Source organism: Lampetra planeri, chromosome 47, assembly GCF_965212315.1.
Source record: "Lampetra planeri chromosome 47, kcLamPlan1.2.h2, whole genome shotgun sequence".
NCBI lineage: Eukaryota > Metazoa > Chordata > Hyperoartia > Petromyzontiformes > Petromyzontidae > Lampetra > Lampetra planeri.
The window spans coordinates 7311247-7325093 of record NC_136153.1 but is presented as its reverse complement, the minus strand read 5'-3'; the positions used below and the strand labels follow the sequence as shown (position 1 = coordinate 7325093).

The 13847-nt window shown below is 50.9% G+C and overlaps 1 protein-coding gene across 1 annotated transcript; it reads right to left on the bottom strand.

The window, feature by feature from the left end:
* Nucleotides 1–6928: 6928 nt before the first annotated feature.
* PRR18 (proline rich 18) lies at nucleotides 6929–12912 on the bottom strand. The gene is made up of 2 exons (XM_078615572.1): nucleotides 8903–12912; nucleotides 6929–8444 (listed from the first exon to the last, which is right to left on the bottom strand). Exons 1-2 carry the CDS (start codon nucleotides 9519–9521, stop codon nucleotides 8191–8193), a joined length of 873 nt encoding a protein of 290 aa, XP_078471698.1. The 5' UTR covers nucleotides 9522–12912; the 3' UTR covers nucleotides 6929–8190.
* Nucleotides 12913–13847: the final 935 nt, after the last annotated feature.

Genomic DNA, 13847 nt, shown 5'->3' with positions numbered 1-13847 from the left:
TACCACCAACACGCGCCCATCATTGTGGTGAAGTATGGTCAAATAACCCAGTTGGGGGGGGGGGAGGGTGGGAGGCCTTCATCCAATGGTGAAGCGAGAAGCTGAAAATGTAATTGACATTATGGAGAAATCGTGTATGCGTGGGATGCTGGCTCCGATGAACGAGGGAGGGTAGGCATGCATGTACGTGCGTGCGTTGTACGAATGTTGAATTTCTTTCTCACCGTACGTAGCCAACCGCGTTCATCGGAGGTGCAGTGTTGAGTCTATGGGCAGTGTGTGTCTATGGGCAGTATGTGTGTAGCGTATGTTGAGCTTCTTTCGCACCGTACGTAGCCAATTGTGCTGATTGTAGGTACGGTACGAATGTATGAGGCACAGATGCGGCTCCGTTTTCCATCAGTGGATGCTGCTAAAGCACAACGCTAACAGCAGCACTCCATTCTGTGCCTCCACATTTAAATGCGTATATGTATGCATCCGTCTCTCAGCTCGTTGCTGCTTGATAATATTGCAGAGCAATATTACCAGGTGATGTTTTATGTTGAAGCGAGCCAATTCGGCACCGTTTTCGACATACTAGGATCTCATCCAGCAGGGCCAGGCTCGTGAAACATATTCCGCTGGATTGCCAGATGCTCTTGGCAAAAGCAACTCCACATAAACTACTGGGCACCATTCAGCGTAAAAAAAAAATGAATAAAGCACACGTGCATTATGAGTTCCAGTGGAGCATCATGGGTAACAGTGTACATATAAGCAAAACTCCGGTCATGTGTCGACTTAATAGATAGAAGGGTAAAAAACCAATTATCATATTTTTACTGGCAAATGAGGTTCCCATGGTGTAAATGCTTACCCCGAGCTCTCATACTCTGATGGTGCATTGTCTTTGAGTTGTGCGCCTTTTGGCGTCATCTGGTCCAACCCATGTGAGACTAGGCTCTAAGGAAAGCTGTCTCGGGTGTGGACCAATCAACGTCAAGGACAGTGCACATTATCAGAGTTATGTTTTTTGTTTGCATTATGACTGCAGGTATTGCGGTCTATGCAAACATGACTCCTTGTAAAAAGGTGTCCGTTTTGTTGCCAGATAAAAGGGTAAAAAACCAATTATCAATAACATAGGAGTTGTTAAGATTCTTCCAACACCGAATAGAAACATTTTGCAAGGAATGACGTCTGCGTTAACCGCACGCGCTACTTGTAGCGAACATGTAAACAAAACGCGATGTGATGATGTACGGCATTGTCTTTGAAACTGATTGGCCATACTTCACCGCACCGGTCAGTGCGAGTTGGTCAAGTGGGAAACGTCGTTCACCTCAGCGATGTTCGCCGTAGCCGGGAATCGATCACCAGGGCGCTAGGGTCGTAGTGCAGTGCGCTAACCGCCGCGCCACCGCTCCACTCGTTCTACACAAATCTAATCCGCGTCAATCCCCACGTGACTGACTGCTGTCAATTCTAATGTCGTTCTGCGGTGACTGAAGGGGCTGACATTGGAATTGAATTTCCGAGCAGATGCTTTGACGGGCGCCCGAGTCAATAGATGGCAGTTGTCCCTACCCCTCCCCCCGCCCCTCCCCCCAAAAAAACGCCAAGCGGTCGGCAACAAACGGCACCGTTTGTGATAGGTAGCAGTCGATACGGTTTATCGAATCCAGCAAGGTTGTGCAAGGTTGTAAGAACGTGGGGGGAGGGGGGGAGGTGAGGGGGGAGGGTAGAGAGACGATGGGGAGGGAACTCCGTGCAATACTAGTGAATGAACGTGAACAGAAGTGAGTGAGTGTGTTGACCTGCAGTGCGGTGGTGGTGGTGGTGGTTGAATGAACGTGAACAAAAGTAAGTGAGTGTGTTGACTTGCAGTGCGGTGGTGGTGGTTGAATGAACGTGAACACAAGTGAGTGTGTGTGTTGACCTGCAGTGCGGTGGTGGTGGTGGTTGAATGAACGTGAACAGAAGTGAGTGAGTGTGTTGACCTGCAGTGCGGTGGTGGTGGTGGTTGAATGAACGTGAACAGAAGTGAGTGTGTGTGTGTTTTGACCTGCAGTGCGGTGGTGGTGGTGGTGGTGGTGGTTGAATGAACGTGAACAGAAGTGAGTGTGTGTGTGTTTTGACCTGCAGTGCGGTGGTGGTGGTGGTGGTTGAACGTAGACGGACCGCAGAGACAACGGACCGGAATGAGCGAGACTCCGAGTCGAGAAAGGCTTTGTCAAAGGGGTTTGTGTTCAATCTTGAGAGCAGTGATCAGGATTGGGTTGCTGGCTGGGTGGTGTGAGTATGAGACGCGTCCCTGATGCCTACTGCAGGGGAATACATTCTCGTGCGGTCCAGTGAAGTGGTTATCCGGGTAACTCGCAAATAAACGCCCAGGACCGCTTCAGAGCCATGTCTGAACCGGTGCGTAACCTGGTGCTGCGCGAATACATCGGCACTGGGGAGACAAAGGCGGCCGCGCAACTGCGCACGATGGTTTTTCTTGCTGTGGTTGTCACATCTGATGACGGTTGCAGTGGCGGCTCCTGCAAAATCTCTCAGGGGGGGCAAATGTCTGGATGATTGATAAGGATAAGGTCCACCCATGCAATGGATAAATTAACAGCTTAAGCATGTAAAGGCAACTTCACTTCTTTAATATTAATGAAAAATAAAGTGACTCTTACAATACATCTTGTTTGTTTTTATACTCACTATTATTACAATCCACTCAGTTTCTTTTATTAAAGATTCCACTAGGTGGCGACAAATAATTTTGCTTACGTATGATGACGTAAGCACGTTAGTGCGAGCCCTCCCGGAAGCCATAGAGAATGCATTGCAGCGCCCGCCCTTCGAAAAAAAACATCTTTGAATGTAAGTCTATGGGACCACTCGGGGCGATTCTCAGCCGGAGTGAAATCGCCCAAAAAGAGGCGGTACTCCACAGAACGTGACATGACGCTGATTGGACTATATCCAGAGGCACAGTAACGGCTAGCATAGCTCTGTGGTTGAATGAGATTGTTAATGTGATTGAAAAAGTCCCTTTCACACATTGGTGGTGCGTCGCCCAATCGCCCTAATGAAGAAACCGCCCCTGGACGGTTGCTTGTGTTGCGATCGAAACGTCGTGATCGATTATTTTTCTACCCACGTGACTTTGCCGAAAGAACCAAAGAGTGTGGATTCATGCAGTCACGAAAGCTTCAAATCTAGAATTAATATAGCACAATCGTGATGTTGTATATCTAGCATTTCTTAACAGATGCAGAAGCAGACGCCACCATCATCAGTGGCATCATCATCATCGTCGTCGTCAACAGTATCACCAGCATTCTCATCATCGGCAGTTGCATATTGATCATCATAATCATCTATAATAGAGGGGGTTTTTCTGATGAAGCTAGTTGTAATTACTGGCGAAACGTCGTACTCAGATTGCAAATGTTGTGGCTTGGCTCTCCAACACACCGGTTAGTGCTGTACTAGTGACGAATTGGCCACATTCTGTTTACATGACAACCCTTACTAGTTGGCTGTGTCGCATGGTGGCCGATTTTAGCGACACATTTATACCTTTATGCGATCTAACCCCAAAAAAACCTCGATTATGGATGATATTGCTTGCGAAAGCCGAGCACGTGTTAAACCACCATCAACATCCACACTGTGCACTCACAGCTTCCACGCGCCCTCTAGCGGTGACGCGCGGCCCTGTATGGAAAGCGTCACGAGTTTATGCAGCACCCGGAGCGAGCCGTCAAATCTATGCCAATGTCTCCATCTGCCTGTTCGTCTGTCTCTCTGCCTGTTCGTCTGCCTGTTCGTCTGTCTCTCTGCCTGTTTGTCTGTCTCTCTGCCTGTTCGTCTGTCTGTTCGTCTGCCTGTTTGTCTGTCTCTCTGCCTGTTCGTCTGTCTGTTCGTCTGTCTCTCTGCCTGTTTGTCTGTCTCTCTGCCTGTTCGTCTGTCTGTTCGTCTGCCTGTTTGTCTGTCTCTCTGCCTGTTCGTCTGTCTGTTCGTCTGTCTCTCTGCCTGTTTGTCTGTCTCTCTGCCTGTTCGTCTGTCTGTTCGTCTGCCTGTTTGTCTATCTCTCTGCCTGTTCGTCTGCCTGTTCGTCTGTCTCTCTGCCTGTTCGTCTGTCTCTCTGCCTGTTCGTCTGTCTGTTCGTCTGACTGTTTGTCTGTCTCTCTGCCTGTTCGTCTGTCTGTTCGTCTGTCTCTCTGCCTGTTTGTCTGTCTCTCTGCCTGTTCGTCTGTCTGTTCGTCTGCCTGTTTGTCTGTCTCTCTGCCTGTTCGTCTGCCTGTTTGTCTGTCTCTCTGCCTGTTCGTCTGTCTGTTCGTCTGCCTGTTTGTCTGTCTCTCTGCCTGTTCGTCTGTCTGTTCGTCTGCCTGTTCGTCTGTCTCTCTGCCTGTTCCTTTGTCTCTCTTGCCCATCTCTCCGTCCGCCTGTCGGTAAGAGGCGACGTCACAACAACTGTTGTACATGTGATCCAAATGAAATAAAGTTTGTGTATTTTGGTTTAACACGTAGGCTTTCGCGACCAATATCATCAATTAGAGGTTTTTTCTGGGTTAGATCGCGTACATATATAATCCCTTGTCACAGCTATCTCTTAGGCATACTTCAGCGATTGTTGTTTCGCTGTGTTTGTCCCCACCTGAGGACGGACGCTTGTGTTGCGCCCGAAACGTCGTGATTTTATTTAGTTGTTTTCATTTTTATTTTATTTTTTACCTACGTGACTTCGCCGAAAAACCAAAGAGTATGGATCCTTGCAGTCACGAAAACTTCAAATCTAGAATTAAATATATTTTGATGAAAATGCTTTTATTTACGTTCCACGCTTTATTTTTATGTAATCATAGCGCTAACGCAATATTGCAAAGAGTTACTCCTACGCAGCTGCAGTGGCTGCATTTTGCTAAAACGGAGGGCGCCTGCAGCGTTAAATGTTCGAGACCGTGAGGGTAACGACGCTGTGATTCGGGAAAGAGGAGCCGCGATGTAGAAGAGCCTCCAGGTGCGACCGTGAAGAGACGAACAAAATATTGGGGCCCCACCTGACCGATCGCCGCACCCCCTGAGCTGATAACGTCGTTACTACGCCACTGATAACGTCGTTACAACGCCACTTCTCCCACCAACAATCAACCACACAGCACACAAACACACACACACACACCTTCTTGGTTCTTTCGGTAAAGTCACGTAGAAGGGAAGTAATAAATAATAAAAATAAAACATAATAAAATAATTCTCACGACGTTTCGGCCACAACGCAAGCAGCCGTCCTCAGGTGAAAACCAGGTCTGTCGAGGCGACATCGTCTGAATGAAACAGCACCATGCTTGGAGCATATATTTAAGCTGGGTTGGAAGGGGGGAAAAGGCTTTTGTCAAGGCGCCCTTTCCCCCCCCTTCCAACCCAGCTTAAATATATGCTCCAAGCATGGTGCTGTTTCATTCAGACGATGTCGCCTCGACAGACCTGGTTTTCACCTGAGGACGGCTGCTTGCGTTGTGGCCGAAACGTCGTGAGAATTATTTTATTATGTTTTATTTTTATTATTTTATTACTTCCCTTCTACGTGACTTTACCGAAAGAACCAAGAAGATGAATCCCTGCAGTCACGAAAGCTTTAAATCGAGACACACACACACGTCTATCCCAACGCTCCTCCCAACTCCATAACCTCCCCATACCCCCCCCACCCACTGTGTGTAAAGTCACGGGCATGTCCCCTCGTATTACTACAATAACAATAATACAACGACACCGTCACACTTTGGGCTTCGTCCGTTGCTTTCATTCGTTTTGTTTTATTATGAAATGTTCGAACGTATTTACAAATGACACACGCGCGCGCACACATTGGCTCGACACACACACACTCAAAACAATAACACTCCATTTGAAAGTAGAGGGGGGGGAGGACTGCCTCGGCTTATTTCTGTACAATCTCATCATAATATAACAGCGGTCCACAACGCAATTAATGAACAACAAACTACACCAGTGAGTTCTTAACCTGGGGCTGCACGCTGCATCCCCTGGGGCTGCGAGATGCCCTTTCTGGGGGTGCGAGACGTGGCCAGATATGTTTCGAAGGTAAATCATCGCAACACACAAATTAAGCACGGCCACATACGTTACAACTTACTTTATTTAATCAAACCCGACGTGTTTATTAAAAGTGTACATTTGTTTTAAGGATTGGGAACCAAAGGGGTGCAAGGCTGCAGTCAAGGTTAAGAACCACTGCGCTACAGAATGATGGCTTGTGATGGAGAGGGTGCTCTATGGCGATTAAGTTTGTCATGTTTACTGCATAGATTTTATTTTATTTTATACCTACGTGACTTTACCGAAAGAATCAAAGAGTATAAGTGCATAGATGATGACGACGATGATGATGGTGGTGGTGGTGGTGGTTAAATAGCAATGATCATGAGCGTGCCTTGCTTGTGATAATGGTTCAGGTTGCATTATGATCAAGCGGATGATGTCTGATGATCGCGTGATTTACACACGACGACGATGATCGTGTGAATTCATCGATGGCCTCCAACGATGACCTCACGATCTAACCCAAAAAGCTGTATTATGGATAGATGGCAGAGTTGAACGTTAAGGGTCCTACAACCAATCCAAGGCAGCAGTAGATGCTGTATGGATTGCCAATTAATACTGGTAGGAACACACTGGTTCCACCAGCCCACAGATGATTATTGTGTCCGTCCGTCGTGCATCCAAAAATGGGAGGGGTGGGGCTGGGTGGAGAGGGGAGGGTGGGGAGTGGCTAGGTGGGGAGGGTGGGGCTGGATGGGGAGGGTGGGGAGGGGCTGGGTGGGGAGGGTGGGGCTGGGTGGGGAGGGTGGGGAGGGGCTGGGTGGGGAGGGTGGGGAGGGGCTGGGTGAGGAATGTGGGGCTAGGTGGGGGTGGGAGGGGTGGGGCTGGGTGGGGAGGGGTTGGTCACCCCGTGGGTGCCCTTATAAAACTCAACGTTTAACCTACTCACGCCGGCTTGTGCCCGCCCTCACAGTCGGGCATATTTGCGGAATACACCACGCCGCCGTTGACCCTGGCCATTGACCGAGCAACCAAACGTTCCTACCAGCTCCCTCCGCAGGAGGAATGTGTTAAGTGCTTACCATGTGAAAGGAAACCGGAGTGGCCCGGAGAAAACCCACCCGTGGAGGGAGAAACACTCGATCCCACAGAGACGGGACAGGTGGAGTCCACATTTTTTGCTGTCCCGCCTTCTCCTGGCGAGCCGGGGTATACGGCTCCTCCTCGACGTCCACGGAAGGGAGTGTGGCGACTCCCACGAGTGGTGATTCACCAACCCTCAGTGCCGGATTATCCTCGTAGCAAAAGTAGCTACACATGTAGTAGTAGCTACTACACATATTGTAGCTACACAAGTAGTAGCTACACAAGTAGTAGCTACTACACGTGTAGTAGCTACACATGTAGTAGATACGGGCCCCGCACTTTCAAGGGCCCCGCGCTAAATGATTTCAAGCTATCAATTCCGGTTCAGTGATTCTGCACTTGCTCTATTACTATAGTACTATACCGCCTTCAACTTTTATGAAGGACTGGGTGTTTAAGGTTAGCAATGTGTCGTATTATCTGGCTGTATAGCAAATGAAAAAATACAATTACTTTACTACGTAAGTAAAAAAATTGTTTTAATATTTCTGTGTTTTTATTTAATTTAGGGCCCCTTTATAACATATGCAACAGGCCCCGCACCAGCTTGGTCCGGCACTGCTAACCCTCGCTGCTGCCCCCACAGCGCTGGATTACAGGCGACGTGCATAGCCACCACGATCCAATATGCGTCCTGATAATGTGAATTTAATGTGATGATGATGTGAATTGAATGGCGATGTCAATGATTAACTCATAATGATCACGTGAGCCATCCGTGATTGTGAGGATATGAATTAAATTACGTGGATGTTGATAGCGATGATGGTGATAGACCTTTCATAATGCACAACATGCAAATGTGTATTAAACATGACTATGATTCATGTGAATTCAACGATTATGCTCCTGATTATCTCATGGCAACGTGACGATGCTGATGATGATGTAACTTGCCGACCGCATCTACTGAACGTCTGTGAAAAAAGAGCTTCATAGCTCATCGGATTCCTCCAGCCGAAGTGAAGACTCTGATAAAGATGTTGACGATGTCTAGAGAATGAGGTGAGGCAGACTGTGACCTCCCCTTGCCTCCTCCAGCCCTCGCAGCCACGTCACGCACTTGTCACGAACCCCTGCGTCCACGTGCAGAGTGCTGGCTGACTTCACACCACCACCACCACCACCACGGTCGTCATCATCGTCCTCGTACTCCACGTCGTCGTAGCGGTGTCTGTCGTTGAGCAGGGAAATCCTGAGAAGTCCCTTCGGCACCTCCGTCTCGCTGAAGATCTCGCCTCCCAATCCTGTGACAACACACGCATCATCATCATCGTCGTCGTCGTCGTCGTCAACATCCGCGATTTATCCACTGCTGGATGAAGGCGTCACCTCCGCACAGACATTACTATCTCTCACAGACCCGCGATGCACAAATTCATCTAGTACCTGGACATGAGCCTCCCCCAGGTCGACTCAGCCATACATGAATACCGTTCCTGGTGCAGTGTGTAAACATCAGAACTGGGGAGACAAAGGCGGCCGGACGTGGCGTTGGCCACCCATCCCGGCCTTAATAGGAGCTCGCTAACAGCACTTGCCCCAAGCAATACACAACAGCCTGTGAATGTTCGTTTCCTCGGTGCCCGTAACCCTCTGTGCATTTGTGTCGCTGTGTATGTGTGCCTCGCTGTGGTCATGTGTTCATCTCCATCCCTGCGTGTGTCTGTGTCCGCGTTATCAACAGCAGCAGCAGCAGCTTCACCTTGGACCAGTTCTCCGCTCGCCACGTGGCCCACGCCTCGCCCCCTCCCCGCCTGCCCTCGTCGCTTCTTCTCTCCCTCCTCGTCCACTCCTCCCAGCCGCAGCCCCTGGGCGAGCCTCCTCTTCTGCAGGACCCCGATCGCCTCCGGGGTGAGGCACAGGGAGAACGGAGCCGCCGGGTCTCCTTCAGCACCCGGGAGAGCGCCCCCCTCTGCTGTGCCCCCCTTCTCGCCCGCGGGGGGGGGCCTAGGCTGACAAAGTCTACCCTCACTCCGACCCCCAAGGAGGAGGGATCCCCGATGTCCCATCCCTTGGGGTCCCCTGACAAACCCTGGCCACGAATGCCGCAGCGTCTGCTTCGGCTGCAGGGCGAGGAGACGGCGAGGCGTGGCGCGGTGCGGCTGCTGCTGCTGCTGCTGGTCCCGAAAGGAAGTTGGGTCCCCTCTCCTTGGGGTGCAGGGCCCGGGGTCCCCGCGGTTCCCGATGGGTGGCAGGGAGAGCGCGACGGGGTCCCTGGGGGTGCCACGCTGTGGCCGCTCTCTCGGGCCCACGGGTGGGCGAGGGATGACGATGCCACCCTTGGCGATGCTGTGCCAGCCAAGATTCGCTGCAGAAGACATCGGTGCTCTGAGGTTGCGCAGCAAGCATTGACACTCGGCGCAGCGCTGCGCCACCACGTGCTCAGCTCGGTCTGATGTCCGACGTTATTGCTCCACGTGGTGCAAGCTTCTTCAGCAACTAACAACACGCGGTGCAACCACGACAAACACATCAGAGGGTTATACAGCAGGGCAACAGCGAACGCCTCTGCAGTGTTGACATTCAGTGCGTGTGCGCTGTGGTGCTGGCCACCCACCCGCTCGCGCGCCGTTCCAGCATTCATAAGCGCTCGTCAACAACATTTGCCCCAGTCTAAAATGTAGCTTCTCGCCTTTTCTTTCTATTTCATAACTGCATTGTATTCGAGACAAATGTCCGATTCCTAAGAGACCACCGGTATGATGTGCAGTAGTCGTTGAGTCACGGTCGCCTCTGTGTGTACGAGACGCCGCAGTGTAAACACGGTGTGTTCGATCATTGCGTGTTGCCCGCGTGCGTTATTGGCAGCTGCTGGCTGACGTGTTCAACAAACACGAAGCGATGCAAATAGCCAAAATACAAACCGCGCAAGTCGCGGCTTGCCCCACACTTCGTCTGCACCTTATACCCATATTTAATTACATCGGTCGCATGGTTATTAACCGATACGGCTTACTCCGTATTCTTGTGCAGTGAAATTGAGTTTTTAGGTCCATACGGCGTATAGGCGATTCAATAGGGGTAATTATTTTGTATCTATTCGTTTGTGTTTCTCCCTTGCGATGGGACTTTGTAGGATGAACGTTGAGATTTTTAAGGGCACGTGGTGACCAATACGGTATGAATTGGTCTGTAATAAGGGGTTGACAGATAGGCGGTAGCATTGTTCAGAAACCTTAGCTGGGTCTCGGGCACGAAACGTCGCTGGATGGGGCTGACGATCGAGAGTCTGACTACCACCACCACGATCATCTCCACCACCATCACCACGGGACATTTCGTCTCAGCGTAGAAGCCGCGGCGGCGAGCGATTCCAGCAGCTGCTGAGCTGACGAGGACTGCTCCCCAGCCGAGACTCCTCCATCAGATTCGTCGATAACGCTGCGGCCTTAATAGAATAAATAAGTATGTAAATATATATGATAGGATAAATAAATATGTACATTTATATGACCGGCGACGCTTTGGACAATGACTCTGTTTCATAGCGCAGGGGACGGCAACCGAAAGAATAAGAAGAGGAATTTTTGGGCGGAATTCGGTAACAAAACAAAACACCTAAAATATGAAAAAAAAAATCCGCAATGGACTGTGTGGTGAATACGAGACGGGGGTCTAGGAATGAATAACGTAACGAAGCCAGCGGTCCTTAAAGAGCCACCGCATGCGACTCAGGAGTCGCAGATTGTCGACCCGTGTGATGTGTTTTTGTTCCTATGAAGGCCGCGGTGTTGTTGACGAGTCGTTTCGCTGCCTGTTGCCTGTGCGCAGGATCGTAAAATCGCCTGTTGACTCTTCCTCCGTGGCGGTCGGAAGGGCCGAGGGCGATCTGCGCAGAACGATGCCCGAACCGCCTGCGTACAGAGGAGGTCTCGGCTGCCGTTGGGGGGGCGAAACCTCGGCAGGACCTCAGAAAATCGACGTTTTGTCTCAAGTGCAGACCTCTACACTGAACTGCTCATTTCTTGAGAACTTTATTTTCGTGTTCAGTTTGTCGCCCTCTCCCCGGCGGGTACCGTGTGGATTTAAATGTTATCGTAGTTATTTTATGTTTGGCAAGATTCGTACGATATAATTTCACGGATGTATGAATCGCGTCACATTGCCACGTGCTTCCCACCTCTCCGGACGAGAACCGCCGCTCTAAGTTGGTCTGATGGACAACGACGTCGATGGAACGACAGAGCAGCAGCCAAGGAGTTGAACACGCCATCGTCAGCCATGATCAAGCCACTGCTGGATTAAAGCCTCGCGTATAAGAAAGTGAACCTAATACAATTAAACCTAACCCCATGGATGGACTGCCCCCCCCTCTATAGGAATGTGGAGTTTCCACCGCTGGCTTGGGGTTGGTTGTTGACAGTAAAGAGCGCTGTTCCATTGCTCGTTTGAACAGAGAGCCACTGCGTCTCAACTCATCCACGCCGTTGTAATTCACCACATCCGGGAGAAATCCACTCGTACCATGGCAGTCCAGTTTTACCATGGGAGTTCAGTTTTAACGTTCACAACATTCATGGTAAAACTGGGCTCCCATGGTAAAACTGGACTTCCTATGGTAAAACTAGACTTTCCATGATAAAACTCGCATCTAAAGGTAAAACTGAGCTTCCAATGATACAACTGGCCTGGTTGCTGACCCATGCACAGTTACCATACTATGCTCACATGCCCATTCATTATTCACATTTTAATGAGACGATGTATCACACCAGGTGGCTGTGTAAGAACATTTGCAAACTATAAGTGCCCGAACGACGCTCATGTTAAACAGTAGATATAGTACGAAGAGCACGTCCCCTGTCCCACGTTGTTATTCTGCTATAAAATCGTAAGAATTGCGATAATCATTTACAGTCCTAAGTTAATCCACCGTTGGATGAAGGCCTCCCCCGACACTACCGTGTGGGTCAAGTATGATCGCAGTTCACTCGCCACGGATGTTAGCCGGGAAAATTAACTCGGGTCGTAGGGCTTCGTTGCGCCGTGCAGTGCGCTCACCACTGCGCCACCACTCCGCCTAGTAAAGACAAAGATCTCCCCGTGTAGTCTCAACGAACTCTTTGGGGCAAGTGCTGTCAGCGAGCACCTATGGAGGCTGGCACTGCACACGAGTGGGTGGTGTGTCCATAACCACACCCGACCGCCTTTGTCTCCCCAGCGACAATGTTTACACAAGGCACCAGGAGCTCATTTGAGGCTGAGTCGACAACTGACACAAAGACAACGATCCCCCGTATAGCGAGCACCTATGGAGGCCGGAACGGCACGCAAGGGGTGGGTGGCCAACACCGCGCCCGGCCGCCTTTGTCTCCCCAGTGACGATGTTTACTACAGACCGCATCAACTACTCATTTAAGGCTGAGTCGACCTAGAGGAGGCCCAAGACCAGTTTGGATAATCGTCATCGGTGTTGACCGTGAGCGAGAATCAAACTCGGGCCGCCGAATTAATAGCGCAGCGCGCTAACCGCTGCACCACCGCTCCCCAACAACTGACACACACGCGCACACACACGGGCACACACACACGCACACACACACGGGCACACACACACACAGACACAAACACGGGCACACACACACACACGGGCACACACACGCACACACGGGCACACACACATGCACACACGGGCACACACACACAGACACACACACGGGCACACAGACACACACATCACACACACACGGGCACACACACACAGACACACACACACGCACACACAAAGAGACACACACACACACGTGTGAAGCTTACGTGCCCAGCAGCACCGCAGCACCGTGCAGCAGCAGCAGCAGCAGCGCCACGTCTCTGTTCTAGCGCGCGCCTCGGCGGGCGCTTTAATTCGGCTGCATGGGAATGCGTCAACTGAGCATGCGTCACGGGCTACCGCCGCTTCAGACAAAAGCCGTCGTGCCAGTGGCCTGCCTCTGTGTGTGTGTGTCCGTGTGTGTGCCCGTGTGTGTGTCTGTGCCCGTGTGTGTGTGCCCGTGTGTGTGTGTCCGTGTGTGTGCCCGTGTGTGTGTGTCTGTGTGTGTGCCCGTGTGTGTCTGCGTGTGTGTGTGTGTGCCCGTGTGTGTGCCCGTGTGTGTGTGTGCCCGTGTGTGTGCCCGTGCCGATATGTGTGTGTGCCCGTGTGTGTGTGTGTGCCCGTGTGTGTGTGTGTGCCCGTGTGTGTGTGTGTGCCCGTGTGTGTGTGTGTGCCCGTGTGTGTGTGTGCCCGTGTGTGTGTGTGTGCCGATGTGTATGTGTGTGTGCCCGTGTGTGTGCCCGTGTGTGTGTCCGTGTGTGTGTGTCGAGTATATGGGGAGCGGTAGCGTGCTGCGCTACGAACCCGGCAACCCGAGTTCGATTCCCGCTCACGGCCAACACCAGTGACGATTATCTGAACCGGTCCTGTGCCTCTCCTAGGTAGACTAAGCCTCAAATGAGTACCTGATGCGATGTGCAAAAATCGCCACTAGGGAGACAAAGGCGGCCGGGCGTGGTGCTGACCACCCACCCCCTGGCGTAGTAACGACGTTTGTTTGTTGTAGTACGGAGTTAGACTGATGGCCTTAGTCTTGTGGTCGTTGTTGTTTGACTTGCATCCCACTGGGATTTTTGCACACAGCGTTGGTGTACGGTGCTTTTTCTGCAATATTTTG

What these genes read in the sequence shown, in the direction of transcription:
- PRR18 (XM_078615572.1), bottom strand. Translation starts at nt 9,521, where the DNA reads ATGTCTTCTGCAGCGAATCTTGGCTGGCACAGCATCGCCAAGGGTGGC. An exon ending in GAGCGGAGAACTGGTCCAAG is followed by an intron (nt 8,445 to 8,902) that starts GTGAAGCTGCTG and finishes GTGTTGTCACAG; the next exon opens with GATTGGGAGGCGAGATCTTC.